The sequence below is a fragment of the Sphaeramia orbicularis genome, chromosome 11 (assembly GCF_902148855.1).
Source record: "Sphaeramia orbicularis chromosome 11, fSphaOr1.1, whole genome shotgun sequence".
NCBI lineage: Eukaryota > Metazoa > Chordata > Actinopteri > Kurtiformes > Apogonidae > Sphaeramia > Sphaeramia orbicularis.
The window spans coordinates 37,965,218-37,988,160 of record NC_043967.1 but is presented as its reverse complement, the minus strand read 5'-3'; the positions used below and the strand labels follow the sequence as shown (position 1 = coordinate 37,988,160).

The 22,943-nt window shown below is 38.1% G+C and overlaps 1 protein-coding gene across 1 annotated transcript in view; it reads left to right on the top strand.

Moving 5' to 3' along the window:
- Positions 1-2,427: 2,427 nt before the first annotated feature.
- The window catches only part of angpt1 (angiopoietin 1), a 149,446-nt gene continuing 128,930 nt past the window's right edge, over positions 2,428-22,943 (top strand). Inside the window, exons 1-2 of the mRNA XM_030148140.1 lie at positions 2,428-3,042; positions 3,075-3,322. Coding sequence (XP_030004000.1) covers positions 2,925-3,042; positions 3,075-3,322 — 366 coding nt within the window. The 5' untranslated portion in view covers positions 2,428-2,924. The remainder of the gene's footprint in view (positions 3,043-3,074; positions 3,323-22,943) is intronic.

Below are 22,943 nucleotides of genomic sequence, written 5' to 3'. Positions count from 1 at the left end.
TTTTTCAGTGTAAATCATATTTTCCTATATTTAATTCACTGATCACATAGATGCTCATTAAAGCTCAGAGGGAATTCAAAGGTCCATGGGTTTTACTGTTGAATCATTGTTGTAGAAGATGACAGTGTTTCCACGTTCACTACGGAGCCTCTGAACGTCCAAGTCTGATGACCATGAAAGATGACAAACTGTATTTTACACTAATTATTTACATGGATTAATAGGATTAGTGAACAGGTGTCAAACATGCGGCCCGGGGGCCAAATCCGGCCCGCCAAAGGGTCCAGTCTGGCCCTTGGGATGAATTTGTAAAAGGCAAAAATTACACTAAGATATTAACAATCCTTTTAGTTCAGGTTCCACATTCAGACCAATTCAATCTCAAGTGGGTCAGACCAGTAAAACTATTCATATAACATAAAAATAATGACAGCTTCAAATGTTTCTCTTTGTAAATGTAAATTTTCATGTATTTACACTAAGACAAAGTCTAATTTTTTTCAAAAAATGGCAAATAACCAGAAATGTCTTATGAGAAGCAAATACAATTTTAACAATATTCTGCCTGTTACTCAATGTTTTGTGTGTTTGTAGATCCACTGTGATCTGTAAGTTATAATGTACATGTGTAAATGATAAACTGAGGCAGAATGTTGTTAAAATTACACTTATTTTTTCAGTTTGTTCATGTTATTCACATCTTTTGAAAGGATAGTTTGTACAGGGTGTCCCATAAGTCTCCATACATAGGAAAAATCAATGTTTCTTGACATAAACCATTTTTATTTATATAATATGCTCTATATGACTGCCATTTTGTCGGGAACACACTTCAATGCGTGTCCTCCACTGCTGAAGAACTATAAAGAAGAAATATAAAGAAATACATGTTAGAACCATATATGTATGGAATGTATTATGTCCCCTATGTATGGAAACTTATGGGACACCCTGTAGATATAAACCTGTTCATAATGTAAAATGAACTTTTTGGCTCTAAAACATAGAGAAAAGTTTGGAGTTGACATTGTTTATATATAATTATGTTATTATTTACTGGTTCGGCCCACTTCAGATCAAATTTAGCAGAATCTGGCCCCTGAACGAAAATGTTTGACCCCTGGATTAGTGGATCAGACGTTATTAAACATTTTATACTGGTGGATGATTTTGGTTCCTAGTGTTTATTTGGGTCTTTATGGGTTAACTTAAGGCGGCCATATACTGTGCAATTTTAGAGACGATTTCTCACTTGTGCGACTCTTTCTGGGATCGGGCCAGATGTGCCTCTGATCGTGCGTCGTGCCGTTTACATGGGGTAAGGAGAAGCGATTAACACCTCACGACCAGCAATCGTGTGTTCGCAAGGAAAACGGAGCTGTTTGAAATCCTGCTCGCTCCTCGTGAGGGTATTGCACTGTCAAAGCAGTGCCATGAGCCCATGTGCCTCAAATTCTCACACTGTGCATGCACGAACACAGAAGCGTACAGTAGCGTACAAGCTAACAGTAGCTGGCTATTGGTCTAGTGCAGTTTAGCTTTTGCAGCTTACATCTAGTTCTCTTTGCTGTAGGATTGACAGCCTATACTGTCCACGTCTGGCCAACCAATTCTTGCACCAAACACATCGTCGTCTTTTCTTCTTTTTTTGATTCTCTGCAGATAATGGCACATATTGCCAAAGCAGCTCGTTGGTTTTTGTTTAGCACTACCATTTCGTGACTCACGCCAATACACAATCGTCTATGCACTTTTACGGATTCCTTGGTATTTTAACGTTGTATTTCGGGTACAACACTTGAACGTGTCGTGCATCCTCTGGTGTATGGTCCTACAGTGTGAGCAGTCAGGTCGCATACGAGCATCGGTCCGTACAGTGTGAGAACATGAATCATGAGCCTGACTTTACGATTGATTCGCACAGTTTGAGATGGAGTTGCGTGCAACAATCGAAATAATCGCACAGTGTATGGCCGCCTTGAGGAGCCAAAGTGGCTGGTCTCGACACCTTTTTTCAAACCAGTCTCGTGATGGTTAGTCTCAGAATAAGAAATGTTTCGCCTCACCTTTATGATGATTCTCTTTTGTCAGAAACAAATTAAGAAATAATCTCCCTTGTGTCTACTATTGTGTTGTAACTTTGCACCTGTCATTGTGTGGCACATTAGCGCATATAGGAAAAGATAAATTATACAGACGCATTTAGACGCAGGTTTTTGTGTCAACTGACAGGCAGAAGGCAGGTCAAGCACATGAGCCTGTAAACCGATCCTTATAGTCTAAGCACATCCTCTGTGCCGGGGTCCCATTCTACCAGGCTCACACACACACACACACACACACACACACACACACACACACACACACACACACATTCCTCTACAGGCTCTGCGAGGGGCAGGCTCAGAGTGTGCTGGAAGCCTGGAACAGTTCTTCAGAGTGAGTGTCTCTCTCACTCTACCCAGTCGTTAAGTCACAGAGCAGAGGAGGAAAGGAAGGCAGCGAGACCAGGGGAGGTCTGACGACACGATCCCAGCTTTAAAGGCACCTATTTCAAATGCAAAAGGCTTAGAAATGCAAATGCACCGTTGATGTTTGGATGGGATTTAATGGAAGACGATCTTTTTGAGCTTTAGAACTCAGCTGTCACCCTGCAAAGAGATGTGAACTTTTCCAGCCTGGACAGAAACTGAAAGAAGCTCAATAGCAACTATAGCATTTTTAAGTTATCAATGGAAAGAGTCTGCATCAGTTTTGGACACTGGAGGTCCAATGTAAGGATGGATGACACATGTTCCACACCAATGGTGGTCTTCACCATCTTCTGATCCAGCTTTGAAAAAAGACTCCCCAGCTACTTTTCAACTAACCGAGTCGCAAAAGCTTGAGACTGAAGGATTTTTACTCACCTGCAGGTTTTCCTCATGATGATGTGGTATAAGTTTGGCTGCCACTTGCTCTCGCTGGCAGCACTTCTGGTGATTGTAAGCTGCGTAGGAGGGGAACAGAGGAGAGGGACGGATAGCAGCACGAGTAGCACAGGTGGCAGCGCAGCAGCAGCAGTAATAATGGAGCAAATGGAAGCAATTACAGTAACAGACGTTTTCATAAGATCCAACACGGACAATGCACCTACACTTTCATCCTTCCAGAGGGCGATGGAGCTGGGGGGGCTCTGTGCAGGGAAGCCAAAGCCGGGACCCCGCAGTACAACGCCAACTCGCTCCAGAGAGATGCTCCACCACCTGAGCCAGACTTTCCCAGTCAGAAGATTCAGCAGCTCGAACACATTATGGAGAATTACACCCAGTGGCTCCAGAAGGTAAGGAAAAAGTGACAACATATCGACGGCCAAAAAATACAAAACCTCCTCTCTGCAAATTTTTAGATTTTGAGTTTTCAACATTAAATAGTGAGAACAAGGACGACTCCACATTTTCAGTGTATCTGCAAGATAATCCCGCCCTTTCTTATGACATGAAGGTCACCTGACAACAACAAAAAATAAAACTAAACCAATCAATCCATCAAATTTTATTTATATTGCGCTAAATCGTAACAAAAATTATCTCATGACACTTTACATATAGAGTTGGTCAAAACCAGACTCTAAGCCAGTTTACAGAAACCCAACAGACTCCTCCAGGATCCACGTTTTTTTTGTTTCCTGAAAAAAGATTTTTTTCAGATAGGAGGTTTTGTATTTTTGTTATCGATATGTAGTTTCATGTCAAAATGATGAAACTTGGAGCAAAAAAAAAAAAAGTCTGGCTTCTAGTTTGTTGATATCCCATCCTGCTTCTTCAGGAGTAGATTAAATTAGATTGGATCTGAAATGTAATTGATGTTATCTTGTTTTATTTAGATGCACGCTGCAAAAAAAAAAAAAAAAAACCCTCACTGCTCAAATAACATTTACAGCAACCGAGCATGAGACTCAGTGAGGTCCTTTTGAAGTGGTCACGCTGTAGTGTATTTATTGTGATATTTGTGTTTCCGTGGGTGTGTGTGTGTGGTCTTCGCAGAGCGTCTGTTTGTGGCTGCACTAGATAACTTGTTTTGCTTTCTGGATGAGGCTCTCAGACTTAAAAACCCAGCTATGTTTTGCGTTCTCTCCTCTTTAACACATTGTTTGTCAACGTGTTTGTCAGTAGAGAGAGTTTATGCGTTTACGCAATGAGCAATTTTTTTTTTCTCTGTGGGAACGTTTTCAAACTCCAATATCAGAGTCAGAGGACATTATCCGCGAAAAGGAAAAAAAACAAAACAAAACACAGCTCTGTTGTTTTAACTCTAAAATTACAGTGAATGCTGAAGCTCTTCCTTTAGTTGAAAACAGTCGGTCTGTGGAAAACCTCCAAATCAGTCAATAATGTGAAAATACATTGTACATACATCAAAGTTTACATATTAGCCAAACAAAGCCTCCATCTAGAAACCATTAATATGAAAAATAGTTTATATTAACTTTCCATTTTTGTTATATAACTGTGCACATCAACTGCACTGAACATTTTGTGCAGTCGGTTGTGTGAATTTCTAACCTCCACGGACATATCGCATGTCCTGTCTGTGTACAGTAAAATGCACGTTTTGCGTCTTTTTTACGAGTAAACTACCCTTTGAGTAAATTCCACAGATGTCTATTTGAGTTCCAACAGAACGTGGGTCTTAGAGCAGAGGGTTGTATGTCAATCACCCCCAGTTCTCCAGTGGGCTGTCTCTTTAATGGCAGGAAGTCAGAGGGAGTCCCCAGAGACACAGAGAGAAGGAAAAGACAGGCAAAGAGAATGATCCTTTATTTTATTTTTTTATTATTTTTTTAAGACAAGGACGTGAGACTTTAACTCCAAAATCCACATTCACAAAAAACAGAAATGATTTACAATAAACAATAAAAATAGCTGCCATAACAAGACAATGGTTGAGCGAAGGACCCCCAACAAAGAAGGAATGGACTATTAAAGAAATATACAATATGGAAAACTAACTTTCTCCTTGAACCATAATTTGGACAAATTTACTAATTATTGGCTAAAATGGACATCCCAGCTATCCCAGAAGATGTGACGCCCCAATAGGACAGCACCTTGTTTTTCTCATGAGAAATACACATATAGCTCAACATCTGTGTGTTTTACTATCAACATATGTAAATTAGTGATGGGACTGTTGGCTCTTTGAAGGGAGTCGTTCATTCACTGAAAAGAGCCGTTCCAAAAACTGGCTCTTTTATATTTTTTGCATTATTTTGAAACACCAGTGTTTTAATGACTAAATAGGCTACATGTGATGACTGACATTACATTTTAAAGGTGTTTAATTGGTGCGGCAGTAAATATCTTACCATAAAAAAGAGTAGTTAGTTCAAATGTGTGGGTTAAATACATGACATGAGAGGTGACATTAGGCAAATGCTGGAATTGGACCAAAAATATCACGGTACATTATGTGGACTAGTCTGTAGCCTAAAAATGAAAAAGAAAAAAAAACATTTTCATATGAAATAACATTTTATTCTCCTCAAAACAAGAACAATAAATGTGTGTAAACATATGGAAAAAATTGCACAAAACACAACAGTGATTAATCGCCGTAATTACTGAAATACCTGAACTGTAGTGCAATTCTCAGAACAAGAACAGTATGTTGGTAAACATACAGAAAAAATGCCCAAAACACAAAAGTGATTTATCAATGCAATTACTTAAATACCTTAACAACTGTACTGCATTTTCCCTCAGAACGAGAATAATAAATGTGTGTAAACATATGGAAAAAATTGCACAAAACGCAAGATCACTGCGATTACTTAAATACCTGAACTATAGTGCAATTCTCTCAGAACAAGAACAAATAAATGACGCTAAATATACAGGCAATCGGACACTCCCTCCCTAAAAAAAAATAAAAAAATAAAAATGAATGGCTCTTTACAAAGACTCGGTTCCCATCGTTCATTTCAAAGAGCCGTTCAAAAGATTCGATTCGTTCGTGAATGTCACATCACTAGTGTAAATATGCACTCCAGAAATTGTGCACAAATGTTTATGAAAATTATGGATGTAATTATGTCTGCAAGTTTACGGAACAGGATCAGATGCAACATGTACAGGGGTTGGACAAAATAATGGAAACACCTTCACCTCAAGATGATAATGCCCCAATCCATACAGCTAGAATTGTTAAAGAATGGCATGAGGAACATTCTAATGAAGTTGAGCATCTCGTATGGCCGGCACAGTCCCCAGACCTCAACATTATTGAGCATTTATGGTCAGTTTTAGAGATTCAAGTAAGATGTCGATTTCCACCGCCATCGTCGCTAAAAGAGTTGGAGGGTATTCTAACTGAAGAATGGCTTAAAATTCCTTTGGAAACAATTCACAAGTTGTATGAATCAATACCTCGGAGAATTGAGGCTGTAATTGCCGCAAAAGGCGGACCTACACCATATTAAATTATATTTTGTTGATTTTTTAAGGTGTTTCCATTATTTTGTCCAACCCTGTATCTGAATGATCTGACAAGGACTGAAACAGGACATACCCAAACTAACTCAACCCTCTTATATATGATGAGATAACATTGTGACTCACTAACCCACATTTTTATCATTGTACTTTAATTTTTGATACTGCCCTGTCTGTGCTTGTGGACGTCTCTTGTTTCGTGTGTCTTTACTTTTTTGTTTTACTTTTTTTGTTAAAAAATGTAAAAATCTGTTAAAAGTAAAGTATAAAAAAAAGAAGAATAAAAATAGCTGTCATGATATTATACGATTCTATGAATTCATACGTATTAGCTATTTATTTATAGTAGCACTGGAATGTTACTATGATCAAACATGGTTCTACTGTAATGTTATTAACTTGTAAATTGTAAGGCTCCTCTGATATGACTTGGCAGCCGTACTGCTTTCCTAAGCTTTGAGACTTTATGTCTCCAAAGTGAGCGATACTTTCTCTCTGAAACGAATACATGAATAAAATAAACACGTGTCCATATTTGGTCTGACCACCTCCTGCTCCTCCTTTCACGCCATCCCTGATGTTGTCGTGCTTAAATAAGATTAGCAGGTCTAATCTGTGATTAATTGTCTCGATCTTATGGTTTATCTCTGTCTAAAAAAGCCAAAAAACCTCAGTGTAACATGAAACAAATGCACGCAGAGATAACAGTTGATGGATAACAGTGGAACATGGGAATAAATCAACCTGAGCTTCATCAATACTACTTAGAATGCAGGATTTATTCGCCAATCAGTTTGTCCCTGTGGAAATCTGTGGGTCACATTGCTGTGTGACTGCTTTACCTTCGCCCTCACAATGAAAATACCATACCAACTTTATTTATAAAGCACTTTAAGAATGTCACAGCTGGCCAAACTACACGAATCATAAAACAAGGGAATAAATAAGTATAAATAGTGATAACACAGTGTGCAAAGAGGGCTAAGAACAACAAATACAAGCATCATAAAAACAAAGACGAATTAAAATCTGGTAAAAACAACATAAGAAATCTAAAAAAACATCTCACTCATTGATTAAAAGCCAAGGAGAAAAAGTGCGTTGATGGAAGAAATAGTCTTTTCCGAGGAAAGAATAAGGCTTTTGTCTCAAATTAAACTGTTTGGGTAGAACTGTGAGTGTACAGTTCAGAATCTGTTCAACATCACCTTATCTGGAGGCTGTATATCACTGAACTTTGTCTCAGATTAGCAAAGGAATTTACTGTATATTGTCCAGATCAGTGCTCAGGGTGCGATGTATTCCGAACGTACAAATTCTACATACATGATTCACCAAGATAAGACAAATGAGCCCAGACATCTGCACTTTTTTACCCCAATTTTTTACCTGCAACATGTGTTCGACATATTCAAATAGTGTAAACTTGGATTTCATATTGATGCGGTTCTACACAAGTTCACAATTTCACTCACCAGTCTCCAAACGTAGGTGTTTCTGTATGGGTCCCAAAAGCGATCCATGTGTCAAGAAAGGCCAGGGGTGAAATAACACCAGCTTTATCTTTGCTCAGTGGACCTCATCTGTCTGTGATAGTACAAGTGATACTATGAAAACATAACGGCAGCGTTGGTAGTCTGAGGGTTTGACTAATGAGACCTCTGAAATAACTTTTCCTTAGATGTAAAAATGGAAGCATGTGAAAGTGTCTGCCATCACCTCCAATAATATCATACTTCTTTTTTTTGACACTGGAGGTATTTTGTAGGACCACAGAATTTTTCATCTTAAAATTAACCCATAAAGACCCAGTGCTACTTTTTTGGCATTTACAAAAATGATTTTTTTTTTCTCTCTATTTAACTTTCCAGTGTTTTATCACTTTATTATAATATTATCCATATTTTCCATTTATCAGTGAAAATTAGGTATTTTCCCATATTTAATTTACTGATTGTACTTTTGATCTTTACTTTTGCACATTCATAGTTTTTTTTTTTTTTCACTTTAATTTTGCTTTTGTATTGCATTGCTATGTTTGCCTGAAGATGCTTGAACTTCAATCTTGTGTTCTTTTATACAATGACAATAAACTATTGAATTGAATTGATCATGTAGATGTTCATAAAAGTTCAGATGAAGTTGAAGGTAATTCTATCAAAAACAGAGAAAACTGAAGAAAAAGTGACTTTACCAGCAAATATCATATATTAACTGAACATAAACCAAGTGTAAATCCTCTATCATTGATCTAACTCGTTGGGTTTCACTGATGAGTCAATACTGTGGAAGATGACAGTGTTTCCATGGTAACTACAGAGCCTCTAAACGTCCAAATGGGTCACATCTGATGGCCACGAAAAGATGACAAACTGCATTTTACACCAATTATTTCTATGTATTGATATGATTAGTGGATCAGAAGTGATTAAACATTTTAGATCAGCAGATAATTTTGGTCGACGATGGCTGTTTAGGTCTTTATGGGTTAAAAAAAACAGGCTCAGTCAAACATTGATCATATTATATAATTGTAACTGTGTATTACATAAATTAAGACCATATCAAGAACACTAAAGCCTCTGCGTACCTGCCTTTGCCAAAAAGTAAAGTCAAAGCAAGCCGGCATAGATAATAGCACAAGAAAAGGAATTGGCATGGACTTTTAAGAGGGAGCTCTTAAGCACAGTGGTAATTCAGCCTAATTATACTGCATGGGGGCTAACATCAGGACGCAGAGTTAACATTTTTCATTGGTCAGAAGATTAAGTGTCCTGGCCAGTCTATCTATCTTAATCATGCCAGCTTTTTTTACAGCTTGTCTAAGGCAAAGCTCACCCTGCTGTAGCTCCAGCCGGTGATGAAAGAGACGGACAAAGCAGACCTATCCAGATAGCGCCCCTGTGTTCGGCTGCACAGCCCGGCGTGGGGGGTAGACGGCCAGAGTGATGCAGCAAACAGCTGTTGGGGAAGCGTTTAAGTCTGAGATCTTTCCTTCCTTAACCCAGGGTAGAGTATATGGACCCTGATAACATTCCTGACCAGTCAAAGGTGGCTGTGTTTGTCCAAGGATTACTTCACTAGCCTGCCTCCGAGGCAAGAAACTGCAGACTAGCATGGAGAAAACAAGGCTCTGCATCTATACACACATTACACAATGACATTTACTCATGTTGCACACTTTAAAAATAGAACTTTTATAGTTTGGCTAAAAAAGTTAGGATTGGAAGCTCAAACATGGGATTTGTTGGTGTATCTGAGTCGGAAATACCAAAACATTAAAATAGCCAAGTCTTAAAAAATATTTCATTTCAAACAACAGAAGCCAAATATATTAAAAGATTTGCAAGCCAATAAGTTACCATAAAAAACTGCATAAATCTTAGCAGGCTTTTTAATCATCCTTGTAACTTCATAGTCTCGCAGTGTTTTGGACACATTTCCGTCAGTAACCAAGAAGGTATTAAGTTTCAGTACCTGGTGCTACTCACAGGCAGCAACTGGTGCTGAAAGCAGTGGAGCAAGTCATTGGTTTTAGGGCCAAATAACACAGCAGAGGTTGTGTTCTTGGGGGAGAACAGGGGCAATGAAGATTGGTCCCCTGCTGAAAACAACAGTATCAGTAGTGTTTTTTCCACTGGACATCTGCACAAAACTTTACAGATATTTACTAAATGTCGAAAAAACAGAAGTGCGTAATGTCGGTTTTCCGTTAAATCACAAATGCAATGATTTGTTTATTTATTATCAAGAGATGACATGAGAAGTCATTCCATAAACATGGCGACAAACATAAATATGGTGTTGATTTACAGATATATTCATTATTATTACATATTTCCCTTCTATCTCATACTAAATTAAAAAATGATTGGGTTTCCTGGTGTGTCCACACATACCGCAACATGTTTCTTCTTCGCTTATTGTAACATCCGTCAACATCCATTTTTTTAATTCAGCTGACTCTAGTTGTGAAAAAAGGTCTTTCCATTGCAGTTTTGTCTGATATTCCATTTGCGCTACGCCTGAAAAACCACCTCATGCCAGCGCAAAAAACTTTTAATCGAAAATGAGATTTTTGGCAAAATTGTCGTTTTCCCATTAGTAAATGCGATGATTTGTTTATTATCATGAGATGACATGAGAAGTCCTTCTGTAAACATGGTGACAAAAGTAAAAATGGTGTTGATTTCAGATATATTCATTATTATACATATTTCCCCTCTATCTTGTACTAATTAAAACATGATTGGGTTTCCATTTGTGTCCACACACACCCGCGATATGTTTCCTCTTTGCTTATTATAACATCCCATCAACATCCATTTTTAAAAATCACCTGACTCTAGTTGTGAAAAAAGGTCTTTCCATTGCAGTTTTGTCTGATATTCCATTGCACTACGGCCAAAAAACCACCTCTTGCCAGCGCAAAAACTTTTAATCGAAAAATGAGGACTTTTGGTGAAATTCTCGTTTTTCCCATTAAGTAAATGCGATGATTTGTTTATTATCACGAGATGACTTGAGAAGTCCTTCCATAAACATGGCGATGAACGTAAATATTGTGTTGATTTACAGATATTCATTAGTATTACATATTTTCCCTCATCTCGTACTAAATTAAAAAATGATGGGTTTCCTGTGTGTCCACACATACCGCAACATGTTTCTTCTTCTTCTTCACTTGTTGTAACGTCTGTCAACATCCGTTTTTTAAAATCACCTGACTCTAGTGTGAAAAAAGGTCTTTCCTTTGCAGTTTTGTGTGATATTCCATTTGCGCTATGCCCGAAAAACCACTTCATGCCAGCACAAAAACTTTTAATCAAAAAATGAGACTTTTGGCGAAATTGTCGTTTTTCCATTAGATACATTTTTATGCACAAGTTATATTTGTGCAATTTGAGGGTCAATGGAAAAGCGACTACTGTCTTCCTTAAGATAAAGAAAAAATGACATGACTAAAGACTAGTTGGGCTGATCTGTTTGATTCTGAAATATGCATCTCCTAGCACATGGTGAGAATATCCTTTCTACTTCTCTAATATTTCAAGGACAATGAACATTTGGCTTAGACAGACATTAAGTAAGCCAAATTATGTTTCTGCTTCTACTCTTGGGAGTGAAAGTAATAGATCTTCCCATTTCCATTCTGGTGGAGACAGTAGAAAGTGGCTGAGAGCAGAGTTTCTTCAGAGCCAAACTAAGCTGTTGTACAAAAGGAGGGGGGGGGGGGGGGGGGGGGGGCTATCAGCGGTGTCTTATCCCTGTGAAATTCCCATCATTCTGCCTCTCAACGAATATAACTTTAGTGCATAAACAGAGGTTTTAAAAGGATACGTGAACATGTGGGCAGCAGCTTTGTTTCTCTTCCATACTGGGAGATCATATGAGAAAGGGTGAATATGTTTCTCTACTTAATGCTATCAAAGGGCCACACAGCATGCCCAGGGATACAAGGAGAAACCTATCTATTTTAGTGTTGACTTCCTCTATGTGAGTTTATTTTCACTGATAATGTGCGCCAAAACTAACATTCGGATGATGCAGAAAGGCTGAAGTGCTCAGAGGAATAAAAAGCTCTTCCTTCCTGACCCCAAAACTTGTAAAAAGGAAACCATGGAAATTGCTGAAGGACACTACAATAACAGCTTCCAGAAAAGTCGTCTTGGTGCACTTGTACGACAACTGCAAGTGAAACAGGAAAAAAAAAACAGAGCTTTCTACTTACCATGTCATGGGAATAGGGGAAAACATTGCAGCCACGCCACAGCATTTCCTTGTGGACTTGAAAATGGACCCCAACATCCCTGATTTTCAGGAAAAGGGGCATTTAGTAGTTTTGTCACGCTCAATATACCAGGCCACTCTGTTTTTGCGATACCTCCTTTCCTCTAGAAACAATTTTTTCATTGTAGCTGGTCGCCCCAATGTACACACCTAGACCTGTCGTTATGAAGCGTAATGAACAAAGCAGTGCATTTTCTGTAGTTATTCTGGTTGTCTTCAATCTGTCTAGTTACCTTATGAGCTATAAAGAAAGCCATCATTCATTTTAGTGAATCACTCTCCGGTGAGTACTTTATAGGGATTTATTTTGTTTTAATTACAAGGTTATACATTTGGCTAACTGTACACAGGATTTATGGTGTCCCTTCTGAAAACATTGTTGCTAGCTTGTAGCTTGGCACCCACTGATGCGTCTATGGAACAGATTTACAATTCCTCCGATAGGTTTGTGTTTCCATATGCCCTCGAGTCACTCCTGTAATGGTGCTAATTTTTCTTCATTGGGTTGCTGAAGGTATTATGAATGAGTGCTCTGCAGCTTGTAACTCAGGTGAAGGCTATACCAGTGGTTCCCAACCTTTTTTGGCTCCTGAACCCATTTTAACATCAGAAATTTCTGCCGACCCCAAGCATTAAAAAAAAAAGCCTTTTTTTTTTTTTTTTAATAGCTAAAATTAATTTACTTTTCATCCTCTAATAGTTTTCTATGCTAGGTTTCAAAAACAGGTTAATTTTAGAGAACATTTAGTCTATATAATGTATTTATTGTGGACGTAGGCAGAAAAGCCAGGTGTAGTTTACTGCAACAAAGTGAGAATTTGATTTTCCTTGTCAGGATATGTACAGTCAGTCCAGCTTAGATTTACCAAGGCTGACACTTAATACTGAACAAACAAGAACTCAAACTATGAATTATGAAAGAGCTGCGAGCATCTGAAACTGGACCACAATGAACATTTGACAGAATAACAGAACCACAGAGTGCTTTCAGTTTCAGCTTCAACAGTTTGTCATGTCTGTTATGGATTGGGATTGTCTCTCTCAACTCACCATTTATTTTATTAGTAAGTGTTGTTTTTTTTTTTTAATCAATTACTAGACATTCCAGGTTGACTCCATTTGAATTCCAGGCGACCCTGCGTGGGGTCCCCGACCCCAAGGTTGAAAAACAATGGGCTATACCATCCCAGTCGAAGTGTTATTTAGATCTTTTATTCTTCTGTGGCGTTTAAGTATTTCCTTGTAAAATGACTGAAACAAGAGCAAAAGGGTTTTTTTTCACAATAGAATGAAAATAAATAATATTATTTGGGCAGGGCGAGTGGAAGTCATTAGTACTGAGTGCGTAAGTTATGGTCGATAGAATGCCAAAAGCCCAAAGTTCATGGCTGTATCACTGCCACTGCTAAGGCTCACTGATTATGCGCCAAATATGAGATAGTAATAGCTTAAATAGAGCGAAACATTTGACATTATAGTCAATCTGAGAGGCAAAAGTTAGTGGGCAAATAATGTAGCGATATCGCAGTCTGCAGCAAATCATGGCTGTGTTTGAACTTGAAGTCAGAGAACTAACTGTTATCTTTGTTGTATTTTTTGTTTTATAATGACTCCTGATAACACAACGGTTGGATAATTACTCACCCATATCTGCTGCTATTTATTTTCTTCCAGACTCTAAGGTTCATTTAGGCCGGGTGCTGTAAATCAAGTTTGACGGGAAGGTCAAGGGAACCGAAAGAGCATTGGAAAAACCAAACTGGTGTTTGAGAATATGAGCCGCTCGAAATGGAGTTCCGCAGGACGTCTGCACAGGTACGAATTTACACTAACCTGCCATTCACTTTTTTACAGCCGCTTACACTTCCAGGGAAAAGAACATCAGAAAATATGCATGTCTTGTAATTGCTGATTCTGGCAAAGATGTAGGAGAGTGAAAATCTGAACATGTTGTAAGTTTTTATGTTCTCTCTATGTGCCTTATTTTATGTTCATCCAATTTGAAGTTTACTGCAGTTGGAGTCCCTTCAGTTTGACAGTATTAATCCCAAACTTGATACTTGTAAAGGTCTGTGAAGTGGGGCGAAATTCCCCTGAAGCCTCCCCACATGCTGCTTCTGAGGCCGAAATCTCCCCACAGCGTCTCTTGACTCACCCCGACAGATGTTGCATTCTGACTGGGATGTCTTTGTCTGTCAACGCTGGGGAGCCTTCCAGAGGTTGCAGACGACGGAACCATTTCACCTTTATTGTTTTTTTGAAGATCGCCCTTGTGCATTGGGGGTTACTGTAATTTCAAGTAGAAGAAACAAAAAGGTCCCAATGAGATGTTTGAAGAGAATATACACTGAATAACCAGGATCAGTTGGAGTAATGGAAAGGATAAAGTGGAAATAAAAACAGAACGAATGAGATCAGGTTAGCGTGTAAGAGATAAACAGTCGTACTCCCTCATAGTGTGGGCTATAGACATCTTCATGGACCACTTGTTCTTTAAGCTTTGGTGTCACATCTAGGACACTTGCTCATTCATAGATTAGATTAGATAGAATTTTATTGATCGTTTGGGCAAAACCCTCAGGAAATTGAGGTTCCAATAGCAGCACAACATGGAATATACACACAAGAAATAGTACAAGAAAATGGCAAAAGTAATTCTAAAAAGAAACAGTATTGGAAAAAAACAGGCAATTGCACATTGTAAAGTACTGGTAGAAACAAGTAGCAAGTTGGTGGTAATAATAATAATAATAATAATAATAATGATAATAATAATGATAATAATAATAATAATAATAAATGGCTAATTATACTGTATGTATACTATTATATATAGTAGTGCTGTCAATCAGTAACAATTTTGAATCAGATTAATCACAGGGTTGCTGTGGATTAATTTTGATTAATCATGATTAAATATCTTTCATTTTTAATCTATATTAATCACGTTTAATTTTGTGAGAGCAAACAAACTCAAGAAAGATGGGAATATATATGTACTTAACGTGTTTGTCGCAGCGGCGTTAGCTGAAGTGCTAGCAGAATCCCCGACTAACGTATACTTCATGTTAATGTGGTATTTTAAGCTGGAAATACTTCAGTGAAAAGAAAACTCCTTCCTGCAGAGTGTGCATAATACTTATTATTATAATACTTATATGTTGGTCAGCTGTTCCGTCTTGGGTTTTTTTTGTCCTCATATTTCCATCCAGAGGACTAACGTGCTGTTTAGTGTCTTCCATCTTTATGGGTTGGTTCTGCTGTCTGTCACAATGGATCAACTGCCCATTTGTTCATGCGTGATGCTAACTCTACTTGGACAAAACTGCACCAAATGTGTTACCAGGGACGTTCAGAGTCATTCTGTGCAGCAGATGGGTTAATTGCATTAAAATTTTGAATCATATTAATTAGGGATGCACCAATTCTGATACGAGTATTGGGCATCGGCTCCGATATTCAGTGTGTGTACTCGTATTCGTACTCATAAAAGATATCAGATACAAATGCACCGATACCACTTACTGCAGTGTGACATTTGCAGTTAAGTGCAGCAGGTACGTGGCGCAGGAGTAATGTCAGCAGTGTGGAGATTTTTCAACATAAATGACGGTGATAAAAGGAACGCTGACTGCAAGTAACGTTAAAGACACAGACAGATACAGACGCTGTATTCTGTCCGTCCTCTGCGTACGTTCCAGCCGTTTTCCAGGTGCTTGCAGATGCATATCCAGACAGGGAATACCACCGGGAACCGTGGAGGTAGAGGATTTGTTCAAAGAGCGACTGTGTGAGTTAGAGATAAACTACTGGCAGATTTATGACAACGACCCAGGGCTGAGCCAGGGGTACGGAGCGGTGCGGACCACCGCCAGCAGAAGTGAAAACAAAACTTATCACTCATTTCTCTCTTCTCTTCCTGCTGAAGCTTCGCTTTTAAATCTTACTAGCGAAAACGCTGCAATATTAGTATCACAGTAGTGTTACCTCTGTCGTCTCCATGTTGTTATTACTGACTTTCTTCTTCTCAAAAACTTTACTCTTCTTCGTGGTATTTGTCCAGTATGGTTAATTAAGAACGGCGCCCTCTAGTGGATTAATTGAGAAACGCTCATTCCAGCACATTAAATGTCAGTAGCAGCACTTTGTTCCAGTCAGACTAATGACAACGACAATAAAGCACATTTACAAAAGGAACTAAGAACTGGAATGGGATTATTAAGTACTTGTATCGGTACTCGGTATCGGCAAGTACTCAAATGTAAGTACTTGCACTCGTTCTGGATAAAAGTGATATCTGTGCATCCCTAACATTAATCATGATGATGGGTTAATCTGCATTAATTTTGACAGGTTTAATATATATGTTTATGTACGTATGTATGTATAGTTGAATAATAACCGCATAAAAGTTATAAGGTGGTAACAGTAATAGTCATACCAATAGATAATAACAATAACACTGAGCGTTCCTCCCTGTTTGCTGTGTTTGAGAAAACAAAAGTCAGTGTAAGCCTTCTCCTCTTCTTGTATTAACATATGAGACCCACACATTTGGACCGAGACAGCCCAGAGTTATCCAGAGTGGCAGGCTGATTATCCGTGGGTGGTTTGGACGCTCGGCTGTGATAGGTCTGGGTTTATTTGCTAAGTGGTGAGATTGGTGTGACACCTCATTCAGCCATCACATGGAAACACATTCACACAAATGCGCACGTAGACAAACACATGCACAGAGCGTATACTTTGAAAATAGATTCACAGGCTTAACCCTCGTTCGGGACCTGAGCCAGGCTCCTAACATTTCCACAACAAGACTGGAGTTGGCACACGGACTATACACATGATACAGATAGGCCTACAGTAAAGTGGGTTACCCCCTGACACTTCTTATCTACTTCAAAACTCGCCTGAAACCCATGAAACATAAAGCCCGAAAGTCCTCATAAAAAAATTTAATTGTTCATGTTTCGGCTCAAGTTTTTTTGTTTTTTTCCTCAGTGGGCACTTTTGAGGTCAGAGCAGGTGATCAGTTGAAGGAAAACATCTGCTGCAGTAATTTATACTCCTGGAATAAAATAAATCCCAAGATGTATTAGAAGAAGAAAGCCCTGTTTTTATTGTTACCTTATTGTTACCTTATAAACTTGTGTTAGCGTGCAGTATATCAGCGTGTTACACGCGTAGCTGATACTGTGAACGACTTATTTGGAGTCTTGGCCTCCGACAAATCCATTTTTCTTCCTGTTCTGACTGGTTTGGGCTTAGACCTTGGCAAATATGTGGAGAAGCTGGATCACGGATCGTGCTGGACAGAGATTAACTGTAGGGTTTCCCCGAAAACAGCTTCCCGCTTTATTTACGCCAGTGGTTGCCAACCTTTTTGGCTCATGACCCCATTTTAACATCACAAATTTCTGGTGACCCCAGACATTCAAAACGGAGACTTTTTTTTTTTTTTGTTAAAATTAATTTGTTTTTGATCATGTAATAGTTTGCTATACTATGTTGTAAATAAATGTTAATATTAGATGACATTTAGTCTATACAATGTATATATTATGGATGGAGGCAGAAAAGCCAGGTGTAGATTACTGCAAAAAGTGAGAATTTTATTTTCCTTGGTCAGGATATGTACAGTCAGTCCAGCTGTGATTTACAAGGCTGACAATTAATACTGAACAAACAAGAAGTCAAACTATGAATTATGAAAGAGCTGCAGCATCTGAAACTGACCACAATGAACATTTGACAGATAAACAGAACCACAGTGCTTCAGTTTCAGACTCACAGTTTGTCATGTCTGTTATGGATTGGGATTGTCTCTGTCAACTCACCACATATTTTTTATTAGTAAGATGTTTGTTTTTTTATCTATTACTATAAATTTCAGTTGACCCCATTTGAATTCCAGGCGACCCCACGTGGGATCCCGACCCCAAGGTTGAAAAACACTGATTTACGCGGACCCCAATATTCTACTACTGACCAGAATAACAGTTCAATCAGGAATGAGATGGGTGGTGTAAACCTTTGACCATCCAATGAATACTAAAATACTGTATTAGCCATGTAAATACTTGATGTAATCATTTTTTCTTTCTGCTCGTGCTCGACCCCTATGGGGATAACATTAGGTCACATGACAAATTTTTGGGAGGGACAGAAAATTGGAGGTAACCAAGGAGTAAAAACAACATTAGCTGATACAACTTCATTTGCTGGAGACCTAAATGATTTAAGGGCCGAAACCCTTGGAACAATGGGGGAAAAAAGCTAATATTTTTCTTAGAACACATGGGTCAATCTTGGTAATTTTAATAATATAAAAGCTGGAAAACAACTTCTTATTCTTTTGTTAGATTTTCTGGCAGAACAGATGGAAATTCCTTGTGCTAAATGCTTTGCGGATCTAAATGCGTATCTTATCGGATCAACGTCCATATAAACACATTAGTTGGAATCTCTGATCAGAAATTTTTCCTTTAGATTGAAGAAACATGGTCCATCTAACTGTTGCCAATGATGCAAGAACATAAAGTTGTATCGAAGAGAGCCAAGCAATGACTTGAAACTTTATGCTGATGAGAAGAGTATGGTTTTAAAAAAAAACATGTTTCACACATAAGTTACACATAATGCAACGATTCTTTTTAGCTGTTTTTTTTTTTTTTTTTTTTTTTAAGTTAGTGTGTCTCAGAAGCCAGCGGACTAAAACGTGCTGCTGTATGTCAGGAACTTCCTCATAAATCTGTCACGGATCGAACAGATGAATGTGCTTTTCCTTCTGAGTTTATAACCACAATACAAATGGTTACTAATGGTTCTTTATGTTTATTTAAATTGACATGTTTGCAATGGTGCCGAGATGGAGACGGTAATCCTCCAGGGGCCTGTGAGTGTGTCAGTGTGTGTTTCTGCATGTGTGTGTACATCCATGAGTCAGTGCCACACTCGTGTCCACTGCTGCATATGTTTGCATGTGACAGTGTTTGACATATTGAAGTCCATTAGATGAGCCTGTGTTTGGACGACTTGACGTTCAGCTTAACTGATGGTCATTAAAGGATCAAATGCGATGTTCCATCTCTGGACTCTTAACTGTCATAAGGTGAATCTCGGACAGAAAAAAGCTGCTGCGTCGGGCCTCGTAGCTGTCAAAAAGCACTCTTGTGATGATGATCTATTACAGGGGTCTCAAACATGCGGCCCACAAAAGGTTCTAATCTGGCCCGTGGGATGAATTTGTCAAGCGCAAAAATTCCACAGTCTTGAATTGAATTAAGCAAAAAAAAAAAAAAAAATTAGCTTGAATTTAGGAAAAAATCTTGAATTAAGCAAAACAAACAAAATCTTCAATTAAGTAAAAAATAAATAAATAAATAAATAAATCTTGAATTAAGCCAAAAACATTTCAAATTTAGCAAAAAAATCTTGAATTAAGCCAAAAAAATCTCAAATTTAGCAAAAAATCTTAAATTAAGCAAAAAATCTTGAATTAACAACTTCAGTTTTTGTCTTTGTTTTAGTGCAAAAAATAACATTAAATTATGAAAATATTTACATTTACAAACTGTTCTGTATCAATTAAATGTGAATATCTTGAACAAATATGAACAACCTGAAATATCTAAAGGAAATTAAGCACACTTTTAACAATTTTCTGCCTGTTACTAAGTGTTTAGTGTCTTTGTAGATCCGATCCATAATGCACATGTAGAAATGTTGAGGGTAATATTGTTAAAATTGTACGTATTTTTCTGAAGAAATTTCAGTTTTTTCAGGTTATTCACATAGTTTATAAAAGTAAGTATTTTCATAATTTAATGGTGTGTTTTTTTGCACTAAAACAAAGACAAAAATTTGGAGTTGTCATTATTTATAGGTTATTATGTTATTATTTTACTGATCCGGCCCACGTCAGATCAAATCGAGATGAATGTGGTCCCTGAAAGAAAATGAGTTTGAGTGTTTTTTTGTGATGCATTATGTGAGTGATGTGCGCAGTATCAGCAGTGTTATGTCAAACTAGAGGATGAACCCATAGTCTGCTATGTATACACTACACAACAAGAGCTGGATGGGTTTCCCTTTTTGTTTGGATGTTACGCCGGTATAAGTAGATAATTTTGTAATGTGCTAGGATTTGTTGTTTAGTTTACGGAGCATAATGATCCTAGTTTAGCTACATTGGTTTTGATCATTTGATCCTTGACTACTTTTCTGTGTTTATACACTCCTTTGCTGCATGCTAGTTTCCGAAATACAAAAATAAACACAAACTTACGCACATGAAAGGGTAGATATTATGCAAAGGGAGACCCGTGTGTTTTGTTTGTTTTTCCTAATCCTCTTCCCCTTGTGCTATTTAACATCCTGTTCTGGCAATATAAGGTAAATTATGCTTGCTTCAAAATGTAGTTGTGATTCAACTGTAGCATCATGAAGACGCACAACACAATATATCAGCATGGTGCCAAAAAGTACAGGTCAGATGTCAACAAATGTTTCTAATGTTGCAGAATGGTAGGGAAACAATAGCGGCTATGGATGAGATCCACATTAGCATTACCAGCAGCATCTTTTTTTTTTTTTTTTTGTCTTCATTTCCAAAAGACCGAACCCACAGGTCAAACTGAAGTATTTCCATGTGGAGACGTACGTCACAGTACTGCACCTCGTCTTCCTGCCCATTTCTTTTGTTTAGAATGAGCATCACTTAGGGGAAACTCAACTGCATGTGCATGTACTCTCATCTCTGGCTTGTTCTGCTTTTAAGTACCACCATCAGTACTGTGTTTGTCTTCAAAGGTCCACACGCTGCCACAGATATGATATATAGTCCACAAAAGCAACAGTGAGAGCAGCAAATGAGTCATAAGTAACATAATCTGGACCTGATGCGATAGCGTCACTCCGTCTTTGGTAGATAGAAGCAAAGCAAAGCAGAGATTTTCGGAGGGAGAGCAAACACACTGAGATAGAGAGATATGATACACAGCGAGCCTGAAGGAGAAAGTGAGAAACTATAAGGCGGCGGTTAACTGCGGCGGTTTCTTTGTGGTGATTGTAACCCTGGACGACTGCAGAGATGGTTTATAAATTCTGGAGTCCTCGCTTAATGGGATGTTAGGATGAAAGATAAACACCAATGTGACGTTGAAGAAAACAGCCCCTGTCATTAAATGCCCATTCATTTTGATTAGAACAGACACCCAGCTTGATAGATGGCGGAGCTGGCACACACACCGGAGCACTTGAAACCATTTTTTCCCTGAAGTTTTGCCCGACCGGGAGGTTTAACATACAACAGCAATGTTTCTGTCATGGCTGAGGTTAAAACAAAACAATGTCCTTTTGCATCTACTTCTACAACTTTCTGGCAGAGGAATCCCCTGCTGTGATGTTTAACCCATAAGACCCAGAGCTACTTTTGTGGCAGTTTCCGAATTAATTTTTCTCTATAATTAACCTTTCTTGAGTGATTTATCGCCATTGATTGTAGGGATGGGAATTGACAAGAATTTAAGGATTCCGATTCCATTATCGCACAGGTGTCAAACATGCAGCCCAGGGACCAAATCCGGCCCACCAAAGGGTCCAGTCCGGCCCTGTGGATGAATTTGTGAAATGGAAAAATTACACGAAGATATTAACAATCCTTTTAGTTCAGGTTCCACATTCAGACCAATTCAATCTCAAGTGGGCAGGACCAGTAAAATACTATCATTATAACATATAAATAATGACAACTTCAAATGTTTTTCTGTGTAAATGTAAATATTTTTCATGTATTTACACTAAAACAAAGTATAATTTTGCAAAAAATATGAGCAACCTGAAATGTCTTAAGAGAAGTAAGTACAATTTTAACAATATTCTGCCTGTTACTAAATGTTTTGTATATTTGTAGATCCACTGTGATCTGTAAGGTATAATGTACATATGCAAATGATAAACTGAGGCATAATATTGTTAAAATTGCACTTATTTTTTCAGTTTGTTCATGTTATTCACATCTTTTGAAAGGATAGTTTGTAGATGTAAACCTGTTCATAATGGAAATTTACTTTTTTTTGCTCTAAAACATAGAGAAAAGTTTGGAGTTGACATTATTTATGTTATTATTTTACTGGTTCGGCCCACTGCAGATCAAATTTAGCTGAATCTGGCCCGTGAACTAAATGAGTTTTTGACATCCCTGCATTATCGATTCCCATTGGATGAAGGAATGTAAGAGTACAAACGGGTTTGTTTACATTAACTGTCTTTTATATTTCCATCTCTGCACAGAAATTTAACATATATAGTATGCACAAATAATAATAACAGATGACAGGGGGTCACACTATACGACCATACAAAGTGAAAGTGAAACTTAAGATGCTTTACTAATTCCTCTGTGTCTCCTGCTGTTGTGCACCTCATTTTCCTTTTCCCTACCTTCGGAAATTTTTATTTGAGGTGGCAGGACGGTTGTTGCCCCCCCTAAAACTGGACCTGGATGACACCCTGGTGTGTGTTCTGCCGCTAGATTCACAAGTGTCGCTAAGTAGAGTATCAAACACGTGACATTCCTGCAAATGAATTGCATGCTATGTGGACAAATATTTGAGCTTATTGAAGGGATTTCACCCCTTTGAAGAAATAGAAAAAATATATTTTGTCAGTAGTAGTTTG